Source organism: Juglans microcarpa x Juglans regia, chromosome 4S (assembly GCF_004785595.1).
Source record: "Juglans microcarpa x Juglans regia isolate MS1-56 chromosome 4S, Jm3101_v1.0, whole genome shotgun sequence".
Lineage (NCBI taxonomy): Eukaryota > Viridiplantae > Streptophyta > Magnoliopsida > Fagales > Juglandaceae > Juglans > Juglans microcarpa x Juglans regia.
The window spans coordinates 15,253,448-15,277,981 of record NC_054601.1 but is presented as its reverse complement, the minus strand read 5'-3'; the positions used below and the strand labels follow the sequence as shown (position 1 = coordinate 15,277,981).

General features: G+C 36.6%; 1 protein-coding gene across 11 annotated transcripts; it reads left to right on the top strand.

Annotated features, from left to right (window-relative positions):
• Window positions 1-209: 209 nt before the first annotated feature.
• LOC121262767 (acetolactate synthase small subunit 1, chloroplastic-like) lies at window positions 210-24,534 on the top strand. 11 transcript variants are annotated; one of them, XR_005940164.1, is made up of 14 exons: window positions 218-578; window positions 1,636-1,849; window positions 2,108-2,191; window positions 3,882-3,950; window positions 6,129-6,212; window positions 10,682-10,834; window positions 12,858-12,944; window positions 13,371-13,475; window positions 13,565-13,687; window positions 17,209-17,361; window positions 20,611-20,676; window positions 22,813-22,941; window positions 23,038-23,255; window positions 23,829-24,076. XR_005940164.1 is itself a non-coding variant. In XM_041165362.1 (13 exons), exons 1-12 carry the CDS (start codon window positions 361-363, stop codon window positions 22,894-22,896), a joined length of 1,440 nt encoding a protein of 479 aa, XP_041021296.1. In that variant the 5' UTR covers window positions 218-360; the 3' UTR covers window positions 22,897-22,941; window positions 23,038-23,284. The 11 variants fall into 11 exon arrangements, 7 of the variants coding, with proteins under 7 accessions (XP_041021295.1, XP_041021298.1, XP_041021297.1 ...); XM_041165362.1 differs by lacking the exon at window positions 23,829-24,076 and having other exon boundaries at window positions 23,038-23,284; XM_041165361.1 differs by lacking the exons at window positions 22,813-22,941; window positions 23,038-23,255 and having other exon boundaries at window positions 213-578.

Here is a 24,534-nt window from a genome sequence, read left to right as displayed (position 1 = left end):
AAATCCCAAAGCCATTATTATAGTCGTATTTTATTTCTGGGACCCGGAAACATTCGACGAAAAAAGATGATCCGATATTTTATCCACGGATTCACTGCTTCTAGTTGACGTACATATTATCAAATCAGTTAGCTAAGCTATGCCCCCTGATTTTGACAATCGATTTTAAAACATGTAAATTGAGGCTTTTTGTTTCCTTAAACAAGGAAGTGCTGAAAGAGGAAAGCACGTGCGAGAAACTGTCAGAACAGACATTTCTGTATCCAGTTCAGTGATTATGTGGCACCAGCCATCTATCCATGTACGAGTTTCTCGTTCTCTGGCTCTCTTCCCCCCTGCCGCTGTAAAAAGGAATTACTCATGGCGGCTGTATCATTCTTCCAAGCACCCGTAGGGAACCAGAAGCTGAAGAACCCACCTTTGAGAGTGGATTTGGGACGTGGGTTTTCGAGAAGCTTGGGTTTTGGTCATATGAGACCAACCAAATGGCGGACTTTTGAGCTCAACAAGCTAGCGGTCTGTGTTGATAGCAATGACATCGCAGCGTCTCGGAGCGAGTCCACACCTCCCCTGACTCGGTCTAAATGAGTTTCTCACTTTTTTTTGTCTCTGTATCTATCTATTTATGTTTGCTCTTTGCTGTGTTTGCTAAACCCACTAAAGTGTGTATATGAAGTATAGATTTTTATAGATTAGTACTCATGCATTTGGATCAATTCTGGTTGGTTTTTCTGTTGGGGTTCTAATAGTTCGACAAGGGGTTTCTATTTTCATTTGTTGGAATTATTGGTTGCATGTAACTGTTCTACGGCTATACATTATTTATTAAATATATGTTTTTTAATTTTTTTCCCAACTTGCAATCCGGGTGTATATTTGATTGTACAAAGTAGTTCCTCTTTCTACCGAGATATCTGTAATTAAGTTGTTGTCCGTTGAAGCGATGAATACCGTAACTTAATTTCGAGGTGCCAACGGTAACTATTCTCCTTATCTTTGTTCAGAAATATAATTTAAGAACCGTAATGTGATCGAGATTTAACGGATAATTGTCCAAACAATAAAAGTGAAGATCTACAATTGGGTGGGGATGGGGTGTAGTATAACTTCAAGCGATTTCTTTAGGGACACTTTATGTTATAAGTTTCTGGGTTTTTGTGAAACAATGCATTTATATAACTTAATAGTGAGATGGACATGGCCTGCTGGGAACCCAGAAAGTGTAAAATTAATAGCGATTATTTTCCTCTTCTTGTTATTTTAAAGCAAAATGTTACGCTGAATATGGAATAAGGTATCATTTGTGCAACCGAACTTCACTAAAAATCTGGCTATATAGGATTCTGATTGAAGAGCTAGAATGATTGATTACGTAAAAAGTTCTCTGGAGCTTCATGTGGTTATACTATAAAAATTTTCTTAGGGATATATTTTGGGTTTCTACTTGATATTATCACTTCTTCTGAAAAATGCTATTTATTTTATAATTTTACTTAATTAGATTTGCATGATAGGATTGCAGTTTTTCTCTTTATATGTCAAAGGCTACTTTTGAGCCTCTGTTCTTCCCAAAGTCTAATATCCATATCTAGTATACATGATATGTTTATAATGTGATATTTTAATTGCTTTCAGGGTGAAACGCCATACAATTTCAGTCTTTGTTGGGGATGAGAGTGGAATAATAAATCGGATTGCTGGGGTGTTTGCTAGGAGGGGCTACAACATTGAGTCCCTTGCAGTTGGTCTGAACAAGGACAAGGCTCTTTTTACCATAGTGGTCTTGGGAACCGAGAAGGTTTTGAGACAAGTCATTGCACAACTGAACAAGCTTGTGAACGTCATTAAGGTTATGGCTCACCTAGATGATCTTAAAATATTCTGTATGAATCCTAATTTCTGGTGTTTGTATTGCATATTAGTAACTCTGTGGGGCTAAGGGCTTTTCTTTTCAAATGAACTTTTGAAGATGTTGCTTTTTGCATCTGAACTAGCTCTTTTAGTAATCTTATTCTAATTTTCCAAATAAAATCTGTGTATAATTTTTTGGAGGGAGTGTTTCCTTATCTGGTTCTGCACTTTTCTTTTTGAGTATCTAATGTATCAGGTTCAAGACATCTCAAGGGAGCCACAAGTAGAACGTGAACTGATGCTTATAAAACTTAATTCAGATCTGAATACCCGTGCTGAGGTAAGATCATTAAACGGTTAGTCCTAGACCTCACCTGTATGGATGAGTTTGACCTGAAAGCAAAGCTGTCCCATCAGTTATTTTTCTCTGTTTTTTGGATGAGGAAATGAATTTTATTAGATGAGCCAATGAACACGAACTGAGTATGCTTGAAGTATACGAGAGAAAACACCTGGCTTGAGGGAAATAAGGAAAGCAAGAATGCATGAAATCTACAAATGTAGGAAAGTGTAAATTTTGGTAGGCTTTTATCCTTACGTAAGTGAATAGAACATGATGGATTTTGGCTTTAATATTGTCCTTGTGTGGCCTTGATGCTCTGGGACCCTGGGTATTGTGTTCCTCCCAAAGGCGTTAAATTAAGCATAAAGGTGTCATCCGCCAAACCTCTGTCCCATATGGACCACCCATTTGCCTTTCTGGCAAGCCAATAACTCCACAGCCCTTTTAGAAATAAAGTCAACTCATCCAAGGCAGCTGAGAATTGAATCCCACAATGCTTTAACCACTCCACAGTGAAGCAAGAGATGATCATTTGATTCTTCATCCTTCTTGCTCATACAACACTAATCTGTCACCAAGATACTTAGATTATTCATGGTTAAGATATTCCCTAGAGCTGCTGTCCATCCCAATAATGCCATCCTATTGGGGATATTTGTTGTGCCAAGTTCTTCTCTATTGAAAAAAATTATCCTCATAGGGGCTAAGATCAATTGTTGGTAAAAGCACGCTTAAGGTCAAAGCGCAAATGCTGAAGAGCTTTACTTACCAAAAGCGAAGCGTATTTAGTAAAGTGCGCTGTTTTACATTAGTGAACTTAAAGTGCAAAATGCTTTTGTAGTTTTTTGTATTATATATTGATATATCAATTTTTAACTATAATTTTTTGTATGAACCATTTATTTAGATAAAGTAGAAGAGGAAGATGGATAAGTGTTACAAATCTTTTTATGAAAGTGTATCACACCAGCCTTAGATCAGAGGATTAGGGCTGAGTTTTGGATGTAAAGCCTATGGGCCTACAATTTTGGCCCAAGTGATTTGGGTTATCTTTATGGGCTAATCCTTGGCCATTCTTAAAGATGGGCTCCCATTATGTTGCTACCTACTAGACTTTCTATTAAAATAAAACTCCAAATCTATTGGGAGAACTCTACTTGGCGGCCACTGGGATTCCTAATCCGACAAGGAAATCAAGTCTAATCCATGAAGGATTGAACAACACCCTTGCTGAAACTTCTAAACACTCCAGGAATCATAACTCTTCAAGAAAACCAAATCCAAGTAAACCTAGGAGACTAATTTAACTGCTGCCAGGATTCCCCACCACCTCTAGGAGTCCTAATCCTGCAAGAAAAATAAAATCTCCGTTTTCGTTGAAGTATGCGATGCTGATATGTCACTTTTATAGTTTGGTCATGTCAAATATCTCTGAGGTGGGTCTACTTAGAATGAGTGCTGCTGCTGCCTGATATTATACATTTCGCTATGCCTCAAGTAGGAATTGACTAGTATGGTAACTAAGTGTTTCTCTGCGTTTAGAGTTTAAGTTTTTTGTTGTTTCAAGATAATGGGAGCGGCTCTCTTATCTGTGGACTAGGAGCACCTTCCTTTTCAGTAGCTTTGCTTTCATCTTAGTGCATTGACGTTTTCAAGTACCTGATCTCTACACTGCTGTAATCTCCAGATCATGTCATTAGTAGACATCTTCAGAGCAAAAATTGTTGATATCTCAGAAGATTCGCTGACTATTGAGGTGAATTCTGTTTGATTATGTGGTTATTGTTGTATCATTATTATTAGACTTGTTGTCATTATTATTGTTGTTGTTATTATTATTGTTATTGTTATTATTATTGTTATTGTTATTACTATTTGTTAAAGTACTTTGACATGTTGAAGCTCTTTTCAAGAAGATTCATGGTCAAAATTATATTAAACATCACACCATGGTGATAAAGACATAGCCCAAACTTGGAAGAAGCAAAGATCTCCTACAACTAGATTTTATCCTTGTATAGTTTATCCTTATATTCTTTTAGTCTTTTGGTCTTTTCCTATGTTTTCACCTAGTAGCCAAGGGAACTAGAGCCTATAAAGCATCCGTGTTCCTCTCCCAGAGCAGCTTCTGTTTTAGGTTTAAAACCATGATATCTTGAAAGGGTTTCTACCATTGTTCTCGAGCCTATAAAACATGTATATATCAAAATATGGGTTGGATATGACTAATATTTGGATACCTTTCCGTTCAGTGGAAATATTTTAAATTTTGGAAACAAGATTGACATGGATTTATATTGCCAGAAGACCTTTGAGAAACAGAAGTGATACTTTTGGGTCCAAAACCAAAGTTTATTTATTTATTTTTTGATAAAAAGGGAGTCTGTAGTGGCAATTTAAGATCCTAGGGGCTATAATTGATTCCGAAGATAATGGGCACATAGGGGATGAAGTTGGATTACTGTTTGAAGATTCTATGTATGTGTGGGTTAGTTTATGAAATTCTCAGCCATGTAGGCATATTGAAGTAGCATTTAGCAATGTTTGCCATTCCTTAATAGATATTGGGTTTTGCTCAATTAGAAAGATCTTTGGACATTTTGGGAATCTTGCTAATTCTTTATTCTCTTGAAATAAAAAATAATAGCAGACAATGATTTGTCCCACTTTATGACTAGATTGAAGAAAAGATGCCTAATAAGTTCTCGGGATAAGTTCATCATAAAGCTTGCTCATACTCATAGTGCCATTCTACACTCAACACTGTGATGCATGTCATATTTTGTTGGTTGTATATGTGGATGACATTGTAATTACTGGGAGTGACTCAACAAGGATTGGTAGGCTGAAACAGTTTTTGCATGATTAGTTACAGACAAAAGATTTGGGTAAGCTTAGATATTTTCTTGGGATTGAAGTTGGCGTGTCTAAAAAGGGTATTAGCCTATCTCAAAGAAAATATGTACTTGACCTTTTGGAAGAAACTAGCTTGTTGGATGCATGACCTATTGACACTCTTATGGATCCGAATCGTAAACTCTTGAAGAATGAAGGGGAGTTGTTTGAAGATCCAGTACGTATCGTCGGCTTGTTGGGAAATTGAATTATCTTACTATCATTAGACCTGACATCTCTTATGCAGTGACTGTAGTGAGTCAATTTCTAGAAGCTCGAAGGGTCTCACATTGGTCTCACATTGGGATGCTATAATCCATATTCTTCATTACCTTAACCGAGCTCCTAGCCTTGGATTGTTGTATAGGCCTAGGATTGGGCAAGGTCTCCTTCAGATAGAAGATCTACTATTGGATACTGTACCTTAGTTGGAGGTAACTTGGTTACATGGAAGAGTAAGAATCTAACAGTAGTAGGTCGTTCAAATGCAAAAGCTGAATACAGGGCACATTTCCTTCAAGTGATTGGATTTCAAGCTTCAATCCCTCTTTAGTTATTTTGTGATAATCAAGCTACAGTGCATAGTGACTTCAATCCTGGGTTCCATGAGAAAACTAAACACATAGAGATGATATTGAGTAGTGACATTTCTATACCTTTTGTGAAGTCTGCCGATTAGCTTGCAGATGTGTTTACTAAGTCCTTGTGTCATTATCAGTTAAAGTTTATTTGTTTCAAGCTGGGTTTATATGATATATATGCCCCAACTTGAGGGGCAGTGTTCGGGGCATTACTGTAGTAAGTATAACTCAGAGGATATAATCGTCAATTGTATATTCAGTATATATATATATATATATGTATATATATATATTGGAACAGTAATGAATAAACACAAGTTTGGACAAATGGTTTTCCCCCTTGTTTGTGTTTTCTCCATGTTTTACAACACAAAATATGTGCAAATTTTACATTTTGTATGGACAGGATTATTTTCTGGTTGTATTATCTTAAAGTGTGTTCCACATGGATATTTTAGGTCACTGGGGACCCTGGGAAGATGGTTGCTATTCAAAGAAACTTAAGCAAATTCGGAATCAAAGAACTTGCAAGAACTGGAAAGGTAACATATCCATATTTGTATGATCTTTTTGTATGATCTTTGTTTTGTGCGTATTTACTTATGTTTGAATATTTTTTTAAGTTTTTGAATCCCAGATTGACCATTGTGAACTTAATTTGCATCCATAGAGAAATGGCCATTGTTTTTCTTTTTTCAATTTAGAGAAGAATCCTAAATGTGATCTTCCATGGGATGATGCCCATTGAGACCTGATACTGAAATGCAAGTCATTATTTTGAGCAGTCATGTTTTATTCCCACAATTAGCGGCCATTCAAGTTGAATTAAGCCGAATATTGGCTGGTCAAGCTCGACTTGAGTAAATTAGTTGAGTTCTAACTTGGCTCGAGCTTGACTCTTAATAGTCCAAATGAGTTAAGGTGGAGAGAGTCGATTAAAAAACAACCAAAAAAAAAAATGAAAAGAAAAAGAAGAAAAAACCCTATAGATCAACGATAAGTCAAATATGGGTGATATTTTTCAGTTCTATACACAAACAAAAGCATGCATAGATCAAAATCATGTCAATTTTTCTGAATGGCTTTCACGTCTTGAGACCTTTCATATATATAGAAATTATACAGCAAGATTTAAAAGGTTTTCCACTAATTAGAACTGAGATTTTCTCTCAATCCCCTAGCTGTACACGCTACCCCTATTTTGGAAAACCTAACTATACAAAATAAAGATAATAAAGACATGCCGCATAAAGATAATAAAGACATAAAGACATGCCGCAAGTCTCAATGGGCTTGGGCTCAAGCTATGGCAAACCTAACTAATAGGTTGCAGCACATCCTATTAACATCCCCCTCAAATTGATGCGGGTAGATCAAGAAGCATCAATTTATCAATCATGAAATGATGCTGGTGTTGGGTAAGAGCCTTGATGAACACATCGGTTGTCTGAAGAACAGTGGAAATATGAGGAAGAGTAATCACACCCTTATCAAAAGCTTCACGTATGGAATGACAATCCACTTCAATGTGCTTGGTCCGCTCATGAAAGACCGGGTTAGTAGCAATATGAATAGCACTCTTGTTGTCAGCATAAAGCGGAGTAGGCTGGAGATGAGGAAAACCAAGTTCTGCCAACAACCCACGAAGCCATACAATCTCAGAACAAGTAGAAGGCATAGCACGATAATTGGACTCCGTAAAGGATTTTGAAACGCGAGCTTGCTTCTCACTCTTCCAAGAGATAAGAGCATTTTCGAGAAACATGCACCACCCTGTGATAGACGACGAGTGTCCGCACATCTTGCCCAATCTGCCTCATTGTAACCTGCTAGTAGAACAGAAGATCCAATTGGAAAGAACAACCCACGTCGAGAGTCCCCTTGAGATAACAAATGATACGTCGAACAACAACAAGATGAAGGTGGCGAGGTGCCTGTATAAATTGACTAACCTATTGGACAGCAAAGGAAATATCGGGTCTTGTAATCGTTAAATAGTTTAAGCTCCCAACCAATTGCCAGTAGAATGAGGATTAGAAAGAAGCTCCCCTTCCCCTTGTTGCAGTTTCAAATTCACCTCCAAAGGTGTAAGAACTGAATTTCTTTCCTGAAGACCAGCCAACATAATCACCTCCTGTGTATACTTGTGTTAATGCAAATATGTACCTTCTAGTGTGATTTGAACCTCAAGGCCGAGGAAATACTGCATACAGCCAAGATCTTTCATATGAAAGGAAGCCTTGAGGTGCTGTTGTAATTACTCAATCAACTGGTAGTTTATTCCTGTAATCACGATATCATCCAGTAGACCAAAAGCAAGACAATCCTGGTAGCAGTCTTTCAAAGAAAGAGAGATGAATCAAAATTGCTTTGAACAAAATTGAAATCAAGAAGAGTGGAACAAAACTTATCAAACCAAGCACGCGGTGCCTGCTTTAAGCCATGTAGAGACCATTTCAGGCGACAAACATCTGAAGATGGTGTAGAAAACAGACCTTGCTCTAGACATGGAGAAAGCTTACTATCATGTTAACTGGAACTTCTTGCCCTATCTACTTGCAAGATGTCGTTTTGGGGTGAAATAGTGTGCTTGGGTAGCATATAGCATTTCTACAGCTTGCTTTTCTATCTTGGTGAATGGTTTGCTAGTAGGTTTTTTTTTACTCTTCCCGTGGTTTGAGACAGGGGGATCCACTCTCTCCATTACTTTTCATTATCCTCAGGGAAGCTCTTAGCAAGATGATTTTGGGCCTTGTGGAAGGTGGCTTCCTCGAGGGCTTCTCGGTGGGGAATGCTAATTATGGCTCTATTGATATTTCTCATTTGCTTTTTGTTGATGATGCTCTCATCTTTTATGGAGAAAATCATGGGCACATTCAATCTTTAAGGGCTCTTCTCCTTTGCTTTGAATTTGTCTTTGGTTTGAGAGTGAATCTTTCAAAGTCTAAATTGGTGCTGGTGGGGGTTGTCCCCAATGGGTGTGAATCTAGCTCGCCTCTTGGTATGCAAGGTATCTTCTCTACCTATAAAGTATCTTGGCTTACCGTTGGGTGCTTTAGTCAAATCGGAGGGGATTTGGAACGCAGTGAAGGAAAAGGTGTAACGTAGATTGGCTTCTTGGAAGAGGTTATACTTGTCCAAAGGAGGTAGGCTTACTCTTATCAAAAGTACCCTGTCTAATTTACCAACCTATTTTCTGTCCTTGTTCTCGCTCCCTACAAAGGTAGCCAATCGTATTGAGAAGCTACAACAAGATTTCTTGTAGATTGAGATGGGGGACGAGTTCAAATTGCATCTGGTGAACTGGTCAACAGTTTGCACACTAATATTTGGGGGTGGATTAGGGATCCGCAATTTGATGAAATTCAATAAAACTCTGTTGGGTAAATGGTTGTGGCGGTACCAACAAGAGAGGGGGGCCCTATGGAAGTTAGTTATAGATTCGAAGTTTGGAGAGTCTTGGGGAGGATGGTGCTCGACTGTCGTACGTGGACCATATGGGGTGGGTTTGTCGAAACACATTAGAAAAGTATGAAAGACTTTCCTAAGCTATGCACGTATTGAAGTAGGTGATGGTTCTCGAGTCAAATTTTGGCACGACAAATGGTGTGGTGAACAAAGCTTCAAAGAAATAGTCCCTAGCGTTTTTTATCTTGTACAGGTGAAGGTTGCTTCAATAGTTGATCTCTTGGCCTTCTCTCGTGGCTCCCCTCAATGGAATGTAGATTTCATTAGGGTAGCACAAGATTGAGAGTTGGAGGTTATCTCTAAGTTCTTTGCCTTACTATATTCCGCCAAGGTGACTGAGGGCAATATAGATAAGATCAGGTGGAGCCCCTCCAAGAAAGGTAGATTCATAGTTAGATCGTTCTACCAAGTTCTAACTAGCTAGGGAATGACTACTTTTCTATGGAGGAATATATGGAAGATGAAAGCTCCTTTGAAAGCAGCTTTGTTTTTGTTTGGATAGCCTCCCTAGACAAGATTCTTACTTCAGACAATCTAAGGAAAAGTCGTGTAATGGTGTTGGATTGATGTTACATGTATAAGAAGAATGGGGAATCAATAGATCACTTGCTTCTACACTGTGAGGTGGCCAGAACGTTGTGGGATGATTTTCTTGCTAGAATAGGATTATCATGGGTCATGCCTTGTAGGCTGTTGGATTTTCTAGCAAGCTAGAGAGGACACCAAGGCAATCTTCAAGTGGCAACAATATGGAAGATGGCCCATATATGCATGTGTTAGTGCATTTGGCAGGAACGAAATGATAGAAGCTTTGAGGATTGCAAGAGGACAATGGATGAGCTTAATGTTCTTTTCTTTAAAACTTTGTTCGTATGGGCGGGCGGGGGTCATTGATTTTAATGGACTAAATGTCCATGATTTTCTACTTTCGGTTGTAAACCCTAGTTAATATATGCTTCTTGTATACTTGGCCTATGCCTCATTTTCTTATGAATAAAATTCTTGATTACCTATAAAAAAAAATAAGGTCTGATAAAATGCTAAATTTAGTGGTTGTGGAGTATCTGAAATCCTGCGAGAATGGAACATCATCATGGCACAATACTGATATGTGAATGACAATAATGATGAGATACAGTCTCGTTCAATCTTGGACTAATAACCTCAATTTCTCAATGGGTTTCTGAATACTTTTACCTCTAAAGTGGTATAGGTGATACGTATCTAGTCAATTCAATGTATATCATTTTTCTTTTTTTCCAAATCAATTTTGGTTTTTGTAATTATTTCTGAGTAAGAAATCTGATAAAAAACTATTTCTGATTCAGAAATAGCTGAATATACATCTATTTCATATATTTCTATATGGTTATACATTTCAAAACATGAGATAGTGAAAACATTAAGGTCAGTAGCTTATGATAACTGTCCATGAGCAGGTTTTGCAATAAATGTTGCAAATGAACTTAGACAAGTTGTTGTTGCGTATTAGTATACGACCTGAGTTTCCTTGTGACAAATTTTGGATTTGAATTACCTGCAGATTGCATTGCGACGAGAAAAGATGGGTGAAACTGCTCCATTCTGGGGATTCAGTGCAGCTTCCTATCCAGATCTTGAACCACCACCTCCTGTTAATGTTCTTGAAGAGAAAGCAGGTCAATCACTATATCGTGATGTCCGTATATTCTCAGGTGTATGTACCTTTTGTTCTATCAAAGAGGCTCTCCCTGTTATTTGTTTCCTTATTTATTCAATTCCCTTATATGGTAAATTACTGTGTAGAGCTACAGGGTTTTCACTCGTCATATACAGGATTCCTCATTTTCACATGCCAATTTTAAGAGGCTTATCATTTAAGAAAATGATTTAAAAATAGTTTGCGTATTATTTTAACTAAAAAATTATAAAAAGTCATATATAAACAATTAACTTCTTTCGGTTTTGGGGGATGAATAACAGAACTTGAAAGGTTATATGCTGATTTACCTGTTTGCAACTTTTAATGAAATGCAGTTTCGATGTAATAATCTAAGGGACCTTTGGATTGAACTTCTTATGAATCTTTGAATCATTTGGGGACAGAGAACCACTTGTTGATTGCATTTTGTTTTAGGACTTTTCATGCTTACCATAAGCATTTAATTCTCTTTAATTTATTTATTTTGATCAGTAAAAAAGATTTGAGTATGAGACATACTCTTTAATTTATGTTTAATAGGTTACTCTGTTTTCATTTAGATTTTTAAATTTGAACATACGATGGAAAATAGCCAGTCAGAAGAGTATAGGTGAAAAACTGGCTTCTAGAATTACAATTTTAAATTTGGGGTCGAGACACTGGCTACAGATTTGTTGGTCTTTCTTGTTTAAAGTGCTTTCCTGATTTTGTGCTTCTATGATGTACTTTCAGCATTATTGGGGTAAATTTACTTTTGAAACTGGTTCGAGTATGAGTAACAAATGATTGAATTTGCCCCTTCTCATCAGTTTAATCTTTTGATACAAGCACTGATTTAAATTGTGTCAGAGTGGAGGTCTTGAGTCAAACTCTCACTTTATATTTCATCATTTTTTAATTAAATATTTCATCTATTGGGCCCACTTACTAAGTTGGAATCTGAATCACACGTGAGGAGGAGCGTTAAAATATAAATTAAATGATTAAAATTAACCTCTTCCCATCAACTTAAACTAATAGGATAAATGGTGATCTAACAAAAGTAGTTTTCATAAAAAGATGACCAGCTAATAGTGAAATCATGGAATTAAATGCAAAATGGTTAGTGAAGCAAGTAAAGATCTTTGTTAGATTTCTCTGAATACACAGTGAGGTAGAAAGTGATCACAGCTTGTTCTCATATATTTACAATTTTAAAATGTTTTGGCTATGTGCAAGCTAATTCATAAATTACTTAATTACCATATTTGACTCTCTGAAATACTCAGGTCATCTCAACGCAAGTATATTGTCAGATAGAGAGCTCTTCATATTTATTTTCTATGTTTTGGAAAATACTCTAGGTTTTTTGTTTTAATATGCTGCTAGCAATGCATGGCTAAGTAGCCCATCCTTTTTCTCATGAGGTCTCATCTTGCAAGCAGCTTGCGATCAGACACTTAATGGCATGCTAGTAAAATTATGTTTTCTGTCCTTTGAGTTGGGTGAAATTAAAATCTAGTTTCATTTTGCTACTTTCTTGTACTTGGTATTGCATAGTTAATAGTGCTCAAATTTTCGTTCATAATTGGGATTGGATAATAAATTTTACTGAAGTAGTTGTTCACACATTGAACTCTTGTTCATTTTTGCCATTTTCTTGTAATTGGGATTGCATGATACATAGTGCTCAAATTCTCCTTCACATTTTGGGAATTAGATAATAAATTGATTTATAGCTTTCATTCACATATTGAACCCATTAGCGACCTTTCTGCTGTAAATGGTACAAAGTTGGGAAACTTATCTTCTGTTGGAGGAGAATTTGATACTTAACGTCTTTTGGATGTTTTTGTTGTCCAAGGATTGATGAAGAAGTAATGCAAGTAGATTCCAATACTTTTTTTTTTTCCTTTATATATATTTATCATGTTCTAAGGGTAATATTCTTTCTTGCTCTAGAATCTATATTTCAGAGCTTATGTTCCTGGTGTTGGGTTTTACTCAGGATCATTATAATTCTGGATTGCATATATTAAATTTAATTTTCTTATAACAGGGTGATGTTTATCCTGTGGAGCCATTCGACGACTTGATGAGGAAACAAGTTCTTGATGCTCACTGGGGCATTGTCTATGGTGATGATGTAAGATATCTGTTTGTATATCTTTTAGTACATGTCACTGATAAAAAAAATTACTTATCGTAATCTTTTTTGATAGAAAATTATGGACATAACTAAAAGTAGAATTTAAGATTTTATTTGGGATGTCCTATTTGATTTTCAGTAATGTATACGAAGTTTGCTTTTCATAATCAATCAATCTTTAGATTCTCACTAGATAATATTGCTACGCTTTTCTTTCAATTTCATGAAAATGTGGGTGATGATGGTCTGAAAATCAAATAAAAGAATTTGTTCACCTTGTCAATCAATGAATTGGTTTCTTAACTACAGTTGAAATTAGTGATTTTTTTACAATAGGAATAAAAAATGTTTTGGTTGCTGTATTATAGTTTTGTTTCGCCTTTTGTTTATGGTACCCCCTATGGCAATGTGCTGAATGTACAGTCTAGTGAGCTTCAGTCGCACACATTGTCTATGCTTGTGAATGACTGCCCTGGAGTTCTGAACATGGTTACTGGAGTTATTTCTCGAAGAGGTTATAACATTCAGGTCAGTTCAGCTTGGTGCTCATCTTTTTAGCTTTTTTGGTTTTGATGATCTATGCCAATTCAATAGTTTTCTTCCGCTTTATATTCTAGAGTTTAGCTGTGGGGCCAGCTGAAAAAGATGGGCTTTCCCGCATCACAACTGTTGTTCCTGGGACTGATGAGTCAATTGGCCAGTTGGTTCAACAACTTCACAAGTTAATAGATCTTCATGAGGTAAGGGAACTGTTAGATGCTGGGAGCGTACTGATACTTTTCCAATTTAATTTTAAGCAAGATCCTTAAAAGAAGCTTTAAAGGGAAAAAAATCATCTGCACATGGGGCATTTCTAACTGTTAACTTAGTGTGCAGCTTGGAGTAATTTGCTACTAAGTTGTAAGATAAAATCAGGTACTCGGTTAATGCTGTATGTTCAAAGGGAAATTAGTCTCTAAAAGCCAAAATACATTGAATGGATAAGGATCTGGTCTTGGTTTGAGAAGATGTCCTTGGAAGCCTTGACATATTTCTATGGTGCAGGGGTATTTGCTGAAAAGCCAGTAAGGTTTCAGCAAAGATTACTTTGCTGATATTTCTATATGTATCATATGAATGTGGGGTTTAAACCACTGGAAGATGATTTAATGACCACTTAGCTTCGAAACTTCTCATAAAGAAAACACTAACAGTCGCCTTTCTTGGTCATATGCTTATGCATGGCTTATGCTACTGCAAAACATTTTATTTATATGAAATCATGGAAGTTAGGTCCTAAGATGTTGATTATGCAAAATCCTAATGTCGTAACATTAGCAATATGTGGACAGGTTAAAAAACCGTTGTTTTCTACAATTTCCAGCTTTGTTTTAGAATACTAAAATGCAAAAAACTGTTCAAGACGTTAAAACATGAATACGTCATAAAATCAAGTAACTTTACCATAATCATGCCATTTAAAGGAGAATCAACCCATCTTTGTTGTTGACACATTTTTTGGAAAAGTCAAATAACACTATGAACACTTCTTTCTTTATCTTTTTACTATTTTAAAATCTTAAATAAACAGTATGCTAATCAATTAGCAGTATAGGAGTGTAACAAGGCCCTTACCTAATAGTCCTTCTAAAAAAATAAAAATAAAATTCCTAGCGAAGAAAGTTGGCTAGGTATGAATCTTGATGAGTGGGGAATGAAAATGAAAAATTAGTAGTTCAAATCCCAAATACACCTAGAGGGGGTGAATGTGTTTTCCAAATTTATTGGACAATTTGAATTAACAATCAATCAATCAATCAGATCACAAGAAATAATCAACATATTGATTTTGGTAATGAAGTGGAAACTCATTTGAAAAACGTCTTCAAAATCTAAAACTACTCGTGGTGTAAGTCACCACCTAAAATCCACTATAGAAATTTAGTTTACAACCAGTTTAGAAACACTTTCAAGACCCTTGAAATAACTAAATCTGGCTTGTAACACTACGAGTATCCCATTCAATCTCTACACCTTGACAGCTCTAGATCACCGGCCTTTCTATAGTTTCACCATTAGTTCCAATTCAAAGTCTGCACCCAGGCAGCTCTAGAAATCCTTTCGGCCAACAAACATGTCTACACCAATGGACTCATCAACACTCGAACACGAGCACAATATGACGGAGGTCTATTTATTAGGATAGAATCGATTTTGAATGCTCAATGGATCTCCTTAGGATTTTCTTTTAAGAATACAATGAATACGGAAACTTTGGCCTTTCTCCCCCACATAGGAAGTCGTGCATATTATTCTATATATATATATATTTAGGGTTTGTGCAGGCCACTTAAAAGAGTCCATAGTGAAAAAGTGTTTCTCGGATTTTTTCACTCGAGCCAATTGTAGCCCGTGTATTTGTTTGCTTGGGCAAGTGTCAGGTGATGAGTCGAGCGAACTCTCTGTCCAATGTTGCTCGAGCAAAGAGTTGAGTGAGTGTCGAGCAATCTTTCTGTGTAATGGATGTCTGCTCACTCGATGTTCACTCTAGTGAATTTCTATCCGCCATGTGACTTAACTCTAGAAAATTAAAACTCACATAGACAAGGTTTTGTCACACTTATATGCCAACACATGAGTTTTACGCTAACAGAAAGATTTGATGTTCCACCGACTGATGGTAAAACCATTCAAGAAGGGTATAGAAATTGATTAAAGAAGTACCAAAGTAGACTCTTTGGGGGTTTAGGTTCCATGGATGAGTCCTAATGGCTCTACTGTGGGATGGTTCCCGTCTTTAAAAAAAAGGGTACCTAAGTAGAAAGAGAAGGAAGTAGCACTGTTGTGAATTTGTGGGCCACTATACAATGATACAAGGTGTTAAGAAAGAATGACTTATAGTCTAATACCAATTTTTCACAATCTTCAAAATTATGCTCATTTTGCTCTCTCCAAATACACTACATTAGCAAAGCCTGGATCATTTTCATCATTTTCAACAACAATGTGATCCAATGCCAATCCTTGAAGATCATGTTCCATACTTTCTACCTTGCAATGGACCAGACAATGATCCACTATTTTCCCACTTTTTGCATAGTTTACACTTAAATCTCAGGGAAAAGACTTGAGAAAACATGAAGAACTCTCACCTAAATCACCAAGAGAGGCCTCCAGCTAGGGCTTATTTGAAAATCTTTGAGGTTTGGTGGCTGAAAGAGGACAACTGCAAGCTGGAATTAATGCTGAGTTGAAATAACGAGGTTCATTGTCCTTTTTTAAGAAAAAAGTTAAGGGTTTTCTCAGGCTATGTCTAGGCAGACAAAACAAGGGTTTTAACTCTTATGATGAGATTATCATCAGATAGATCTTTCAAACAAATTCTAATATTCATGGGAAAATCTGGCAGCCAATTAGGAGAGATAAAAATTCCAAAATTGGAGGGTTTTGTAGCTATAAAATAGGCTGGCAGCAGGTCTTATCCAGTAAAAAATTCTTGTTTAGATAGGATTTTAAGTTTTCTTGGATTAATCTTGAAAGAATTAGGTTTTCCTTGAAATAGCCTTTTAAAAAAACTCCCAGCTTTCTCTGGGAAAACTTGGCAGCAATTTGAAAAGGAAAAAGGAGTCCAAACTCCAAGTCCTATGGTTTTTTCCCAAAAAAAATAGGGCTAGCAGATTTGAGTGGTCCTGAAGAATCCTTATCCAACAATGATTCCTAGTTTTTCTTCAATTCTTTTTTAGTTTAACCTAATAGGACATGGATTGGCACTAACAATATTTCTTTGAAGTCCATAAAATAGACAGACAGAAATAAATAAATAAAAACACAAAATCCCATTTTACCCTTTTGTAAAGTCATGAGTGTGACTATTCATCAACAAAATTCGAAAAGTCAGAGTTCTGAATAAATAATGTATATAAACTTCAGCATTAAAGAAAATTTCAGATTGGATAAACCATCCATCCCATCACGGTCTATGGCTCTTTTCTCGTTGGATTGTAATGTTGTATAGAGTTTGACAGCTTCTGTAATGCCTAGATTTGGGGAAGTACTTCTATACTCAATATAAAGACGTGCAATATATATGTGTATGCATATTCCTCACCAAAAAATAGGATTTCCATTGAACCAATTCCTAAATATGCATATCGCCAAAAGAAATTGAGCTTTAATGGAATATGAATGCTGTCTTTGGTCCCATGACTGGGTTTCCCCATTCTTGAACGCTCGATATGTTTGAGCAAATGGCTGACTAAAAGATAGGTGGTCCTTTCTTCAGGTTCGGGATATCACTCACTTGCCATTTGCAGAGAGAGAACTTATGCTGATAAAGATTTCTGTGAATAACACTGCTAGGAGGGATGTCCTTGATATCGCCAGCATTTTCCGGGCCAAAGCTGTTGATGTGTCTGATCACACCATTACACTCGAGGTAGGAATTATTGCCATCAGCCAAATATCATGTTTTTACATCTTGGCTACTTACTTTTGGGAACTTTATTGCTCTAAAGTCATTTCTTTCCTTAAAGTGAAGGAAGGATTTCTGAGTTAATCTCCTATTAATTATAACGCTGTCTTGGGGTCTGAGCAAGGATCCTTCCTATTTGCTAATAAAAAATAAGCTTTTAGTAGTAGAGGCAAGGTTGATGGGGTTGATCAGAAGAAAATTTTCAACTGGTTCTCCATAATGCCAATACCATTCAAAAGGTGAGAAGATGTAGGGATATGCTGCAACCAGAAGAAAGATAACATGCATATTGGTTGATCATGTAAGAATTTTCTTTTGCGTGGGTAGTTCTTCAAAAAGATCCAATTCAATCCCATTTCTGCTCTTTTATCCTCTCAAAGCCAATTATTCTATGACAATCCTAGCCATGTGCCAATGCTTTTATGGTAGCTTGCAAGTTTAATTTGGTGTTTATGTACTGGAAAATATTTAATTATATGGTCACCGTTGAACTCCATCTAAAGCTCATTTACACATCATAGGATGACTTTGATGGTCTTTGAGAAACACACCTTCAAATGTTGGAGCATTTCAGAGTCAATCAGCATTGACAAACACCTTTAGCCAGACTCGTGAACTTTCGAAATTCAACATTGGCTCAACTTCATCCATGATCCTTGCATTCATTCTAGTTTCTTTAAGATGAATGTTTTGTTAACTTTTGAACTTCAGCATCAGTTCGACTTCATCCATGATCTACACTGCTTTGCACTCATTCCAGTTTCTTTAAGATAAGATTTTTGGAAAGTAGTTTCTTTAATATGAAATTAGGGACTTAACATTATCAATTAAATTGATGGATGCTTTATAACCTCAATTTGGTGATGAACACAATCACAATTATAGCTGAAGATGATAGCAGTGGGGTATTGTAGGATTCTTATACAAATAGTAAGTTTCAAAAGCCTTAATGCCACCTTCATAGTCCTCATTCCTAAAAAGAAGTCAGAGATGTGGATGTTAATGTCTATCACCCCATTAATCTGGTGAATAGAGTGTATAAGATAATTTCTGGAGTCCCTGCTAATTGATTGAGTAGGGTTCTTGAGAAGATTATTTCAAAGTCTCAAAATGCACTTGTCGAAGGTGGAACAAATTCTAGATTCTTTGCTTATTTATAATGAATGTTTGGATAGTACGCTCATCTTAGGTGAGCCTGAGCTTCTTTGCAAATTAGATATTGGGAAGACCTATGAGTTTCTTTATCATTTGTTGGGGGATGCAGTTTTGGGGAGAAATGGCTATCTTGGATAGCACATTATATATCTTCAGTTTGCTTTTCTATATTGGTGAATAGCATTCTCACTGGCTTCTATAGTAGCTCTTGTGGTTGAGACAAGAGCGATCCATTATCTCAGTTACATTTCATTATTGTCACGGAGACTCCCAACAAAATCTTATCATCTGTGGATGGAGGTTTCCTCTTTGGCTTCTATTTGGGGTTAGTAATCTTGGTGTGCTAAACATATATAATCTTTGAGGGCCCTTTCTTATATTTTTGAAGATATTTCTAGGTTGAAACTGAATTTCGCTAAGTCATAGTTGATTGCTGTGTATAATGTGGATAGTCTGCATGGCATATTGGGTTGTAATGCAAGGTATCCTCTTTGCTTATGAAGTATCTTTGTCATCCTTTTGGGGGCCCTTTTGAGGCCAAGTCTATTTGGGATAGTGTGATTAAGAAGATTGAGCGTAGATTGGCTAGTTGGAAGAGAATGTATTTGTTTAAAGGTTGCCAACCAAATTTGCTTATGATTCACCTTGATCAAGAGTACGCTCTCTAATTTGCCTAAATATTTTTCTTGTCCTTGTTTGCCCTTCCCACCAGTGTTGCCAACCAAATAGAGAAGTCACAATGAGACCTTCTATAGAGTGGGCTAGGTGAAGAGTTCAAATTTTACTCGATAAACTGGACCAAAGTGTGCACTTCGATTTCTGAAGGAGGTTTGGGAGTTCAAAACTTGTTTCTGTTCAATTGGCAATCCTAGGAAGGTGGCTTTGGTCTTTCCAACATAACAGGGTGGCTCTGTGCAAAAACTATAGTGGATTATAAGTTTGATTTTGCTGGGGGTGAGTGGTGTTTTATTGACATACATGGGTCGCATGTTGTGAGTTGTGGAAAATCTGCTTGTTTAGTGGCATCTGAGAGGATGGGGGTTTTTTTTCCCAGTCATACGATACACTTGAGGTGGGTAAAATGTCTCCAGGATTAGATTCTGGTGTGACTTATGGTGTGGAGATAGGGCCTAAAGGGAGCTTTCCCACAAATATATAGTATTGCGCTTGTGCAGGATGCATCAATAACTAATCTATTGGAGTTCTCCAGCGGCTCTTCTAAGTTGAATGTTAGCATTTTTAGATCAGTTCAAGATTGAGAGTTTGGTGCCTTCAAAGAGTTTTTCAATCTCATATACTCTTCTAGATTATCGTGTGTGCAGGAGGTGTCAGTGGCTGATCTATTGGAATTCTCCCGTGATTCCCCTAAGCGGGAATGTTCTTTTTTCAGAGTGGCTCAAGACTTGGAGGTTGATGCCTTCATAGAGTTTTTCAATCTCATGTACTCTACTAGATTATGTATTGGAGGAGCAGATAAGACTCTTTCAGCCCCTTCCAGGAAACAGAAAGTTTACTGTTCGATCTTGCTACAAGGTCCTAATATCTCAATATAGTAATTCTTGCAGGGTTATCTGTAGACTGCTTTTTACTCCATTGTGAGATTTCCAGAGTGTTGAGGAAAGACTTTTTTGCCAAAGTTGGGTTGGTTTGTGTAAAGCCCAGAAGGATAGTAATATGGCAGCCTACAAATTGTAGTAGTCCTATCTTTCTAGTATGGTGTATCTGGAGGAAGATAAATGATAAAAATTTTGAGGATCGCAAGTGGACAATTGAAAAGTTTCACTACTTTGTTCCTTTGAGCAGCTTCTATACATTTTAATGTGTTGAGTTTTCATGATTTTCTTGCATCTTTTCCTCTTTCTAGTTAGTGTTCCACTTGTATATATCATGTGTACTTAGGCTATGCCTTCTTTTAAATAAAATCTTCAGTTACCTTAAAAATAAAACCTATTGCAGTTAACCTGATTTCCAGGAAGTCCACATTAATTAACATTCCACCGATAGCTTGTCCCAGGTTTGCTGTCTTCACTATTTCTAAGCTGTTTGTATGTTCCTCAGCTTACAGGTGATTTAGACAAGATGGTTGCATTACAGAGGTTGTTGGAGCCGTACGGAATTTGTGAGGTAGTTTCATAAGTTTGCATATTGGTTTCCTGCATTTTAATTGGAGACAGGAACTTTGAGTTGCCATCTGAACTCGGCTCAAATAATATTTCCAAATATGTCTCTGTTCATATTTATTCTCGACTTTTGTGGGGAAGATTTTGAATTGGGTGCTTAAAAGCATCAGTAAGGCAGACCTCCTTTTGAAGCTATGTGACATGATCAGTGTTTTATTACCTCAGGATTTTCAAAATTTGTTCCAAGTTTGGACCCCTAAATTTTGAAGTTTACACCCATATTGAGGAGGGTTAAATACAAAATTAGTCTCCACGGTTTGCACCAAAATTAAATTACTCGAGTTTTTTCATTCAACTTTTTACTCCTTGTGGTTTTAATAACTATTAAATTAGTTTGTTTGTCAAAAATCTATTAGCAAACTATTAAACCTTGTTTGTTTTCATAACTCATCTCAACTCATCTCATCTCATCTCATCTCATCTAATCATTGTAACTTTCCCAACTTCCTAAACAAAATAAAATAAATAATTCAACTTTTTCAAATCCCAAAACAAAAATAATATTAAAAAAATATATTCTAACAATATTTTATTTAACTTTCAACTTTTATTTCAACTCATCTTATCTCATCTACAAAAACAAACGAGAATAAATAAAAAACAAAAATACATTTAAAAAAAACATTGTTCTATAAAAAACACTCCCCATGCGGGGGAGGGGTAGGGGAGTCCCCTGCCCCCCACCCCAGCCTGGGGTTGGGCCTTTGGGTTGGTTGCCCAAAGGTGGCTGACCTTTGTGGTGGCCCTGATTGGGGCATCACTTGATGTTTGGGCTGCCCAGAGTGGACTGAAGGGGTGGTTTTTTTTTTTTTTTTTTAAAAGAAGGATTTTTTTGCTTGTTTTTAAGTATTTTAGTTTTAATTTTTTATGTGGTGATTGGTGCTGATTTGGCACCTGTAACAATTTTCAAATGTATGGCCTACAAAAAAAAACAGTTTACAAACCTATTTCTGACGGAGAGACTGTTTTGATCATTATTAAAGCCGCATGGAGTAAAAAGTTTAAGGAAAAAAAATTCCAGGAGTAATATAATTTTGGTGCAAATCACAAGGACTGATTTGTATTAAACCCTACTGAGAAAGAGAAAAGATATATAAAAGATGAGAAATGCTAGTATGCCGCCTGGGTTTGCCCACTCACTTTTACCGCTCATGTATTTAATTTTTTACTTAATGATTAAGAAAGTGACTTTGACTTTTATTGTATTGGTGTATTTTTTTTTAATATTTAAATATGTTAAAAAAATACGAAAAGAAAAATATGGAAAAAATAAAAACACTACATTGTGCTAGCAGGCACGCCCAGCGGTCAAAACTGGGCAGCACGCTAGCACGGCTCATTAAGATTGCTGAAAAAATTTATGTATAACCTATCATTTCCAAGAGTTAGATCTGAAACCTAAGTGGTATGATTGATTGAAATTTGGTTATCCATGTTTGAGCACACTAATGAACTAAATTTACTTGATGCTGCTAAGAGTAGGACAGGTTAAGCTCTGTGCAACGAGTCTTGTCCAAATTGTTTCACGTGTATTAAACTTGTTCAAAATATATGGCATAGAGAGTTTCAAGTGGGTCTATTTTTCCTAAAGTAGACGGACTTCATGATGTCCAGATGCCAATCCTTGTGGTGAAAGTTGGCAGTTGCCATCTAGGTAAAATTGTCTTCTGAAAATCTAGAGCTTAAACCCATCAATAGCATTCCAGTTGTTAGTAATGCCACCTGCAGATCAGTTGGTCAAAAGTTGCTTGCAATGTTCGTAACTGCTGGTTGTAACTTCAGTTCAATCTACAAATTTGTTTTGCTGTATTGTTTATTGTATTGGCGTGAGAATTCTCTTGAGAAAGAGAAATTAGGAGTGGAGACAAAGAAGGGAGAGAGAGAGCTGGGTATGCTGGAAAGAGTAGTTACAGACTGCTGGTATCATCATTTTCAATTTATGTCTAACTTGCTTAAGAGATGATTTTCTTAACCAAATTAGAGTGTTTTCGGAATTTCTGAGGAAAAAATAGGCATTGGAAATTGTTCTTGGTTAACTAATAGTACAAAATTGACTATAGCTATTTCCTCTTTCTTGAAGGTGGCACGCACAGGGAGGGTGGCATTGGTGCGGGAGTCGGGAGTGGATTCCGCATATCTCCGTGGTTTCCCTCTTCCATTGTAATACTTGAGTTAACCTGTAGCTTCATACTGTGTTGGAGCATCTAAAGTAAGTTTTTCTCTCGTTACCTTCGATTTTTTTTCCCTCATTATCAGATTGTGAGGGAAAATAAATTGCCTCTCGCTTCTTCCAAACTTGTGTTAGGTATCTTGGAAGGTAGATAGATGCAGCATTTAGAAGTTCAGAGAATATGGTACCTGTTATAACTTATATTTGTCCTCTTTGCACTTAAGATCTAGGTTTCTCTTCTTTTTTTCCCCAATGACCTTGGTTTTTAACCAAATCTACCACGTATCTGTTGTATCAATGACATCAGTAGATGTAGCATCACCTCAAAACCTATGAGAACTACTCATATTAAGGTATATCTTCAATTTATTCAAGTACTTAAGCGTCGTTTGGATTGAGAAACACTCTCAACCTATCTTGTCTCATCTCGTCTCGTCTCATCTCATCTCATCATTACAACTTTTTCAAATTCTCACAAAAAATATAATAAACAATTCAACTTTTTCAAATTTCAAAACAATAATAATATTAAAAAATAATATTCTAAAAATATTTTATTCTACTTTCAACTTTCATCTAAAACTATTTCATCTCATATCATCTCATCTCACTATCCAAACAGCTCCGATATGATCTGCCTCGAGAAAAAGAAAGGAAGGAAAACATTATATTTTAAGTATCCAGGAGAATGAACTTGAGTTTAGGCTAGGTAAACCTTTCGACCTGAACTAATCCTGGTACATATTTAATTTATTCTGCCAATTCTTCAGTTGTAAGAAGATGCGGACCGAAATAAGAAATGCGCATTGATCTATTTTCTCATGCTAATATCAGATGTGGAGCAGAGGTTTATGGCATTTTGCCTCTTATGCTTGTGGCATGAGATCAATAAATTGGTTCTAAAATAGCTGTATTATAATCAACAGAGACAGTGGTTTTTGACATCCTGCCTTTTATGGGGGAGGAAAGCTGGAGAGTGGATCCACGAGCATGGTGCAGTTCACTTGACATAATATCAATATGATGTTTAGTAGCTGCAAAAACGTTTATCTTTCCAGAATTATTGCTTGCGTACAGCAACTTATTGCACATGCTTAAAGCCAACTGCAAAGTTCGTACAAATCAAGACTACAGCACTATAGCAGAGATGATCCCAAGGGATCCTGTTACACATATCACTTGCTAACTGCATACACATTAAGTTTTGCAGAAAAATATGAATGTAATGCCTGGGGAAGACTGAAGCTAAGAAATTGTTAAAACAATCAAAATGAAATAGCCAGAACTCGAAAGGTTGGATGGGCGAAAAAGCCTCACCCGCTCTAAAAATACCTCTCCATCCCCCACACCTTGAACTGATCCAAGCAGGGGGAGGACCTTCCCGCCCTCCCACCCTCCCTTTGCTTATAGTTTTAGTATCTATTGTGTTATTTTTCTTTCAACAGTAGAAAAGTCGAGACTTGCCTGCGTTTGGATGCTCATGGTGTACATGTGTTTCACTACAGTACTCTCCAGACTTCAATCTATGAGACATGCCAAGATTTGCCGTCATTCAACCCACCGTGTGAGACTCATGCGTCTATGCGGCGTGTGAGTCCCATTCCTTGCTACAATTTCACTACTCTTAACGGC

Coding starts and splice junctions, on each gene's coding strand:
- LOC121262767 (XM_041165361.1), top strand. CDS start 361: ATGGCGGCTGTATCATTCTTCCAAGCACCCGTAGGGAACCAGAAGCTG. Junction 1,850..2,107: donor AGCTTGTGAACGTCATTAAG/GTTATGGCTCAC, acceptor CTAATGTATCAG/GTTCAAGACATCTCAAGGGA. Junction 20,677..23,828: donor AGCCGTACGGAATTTGTGAG/GTAGTTTCATAA, acceptor TATAATCAACAG/AGACAGTGGTTTTTGACATC.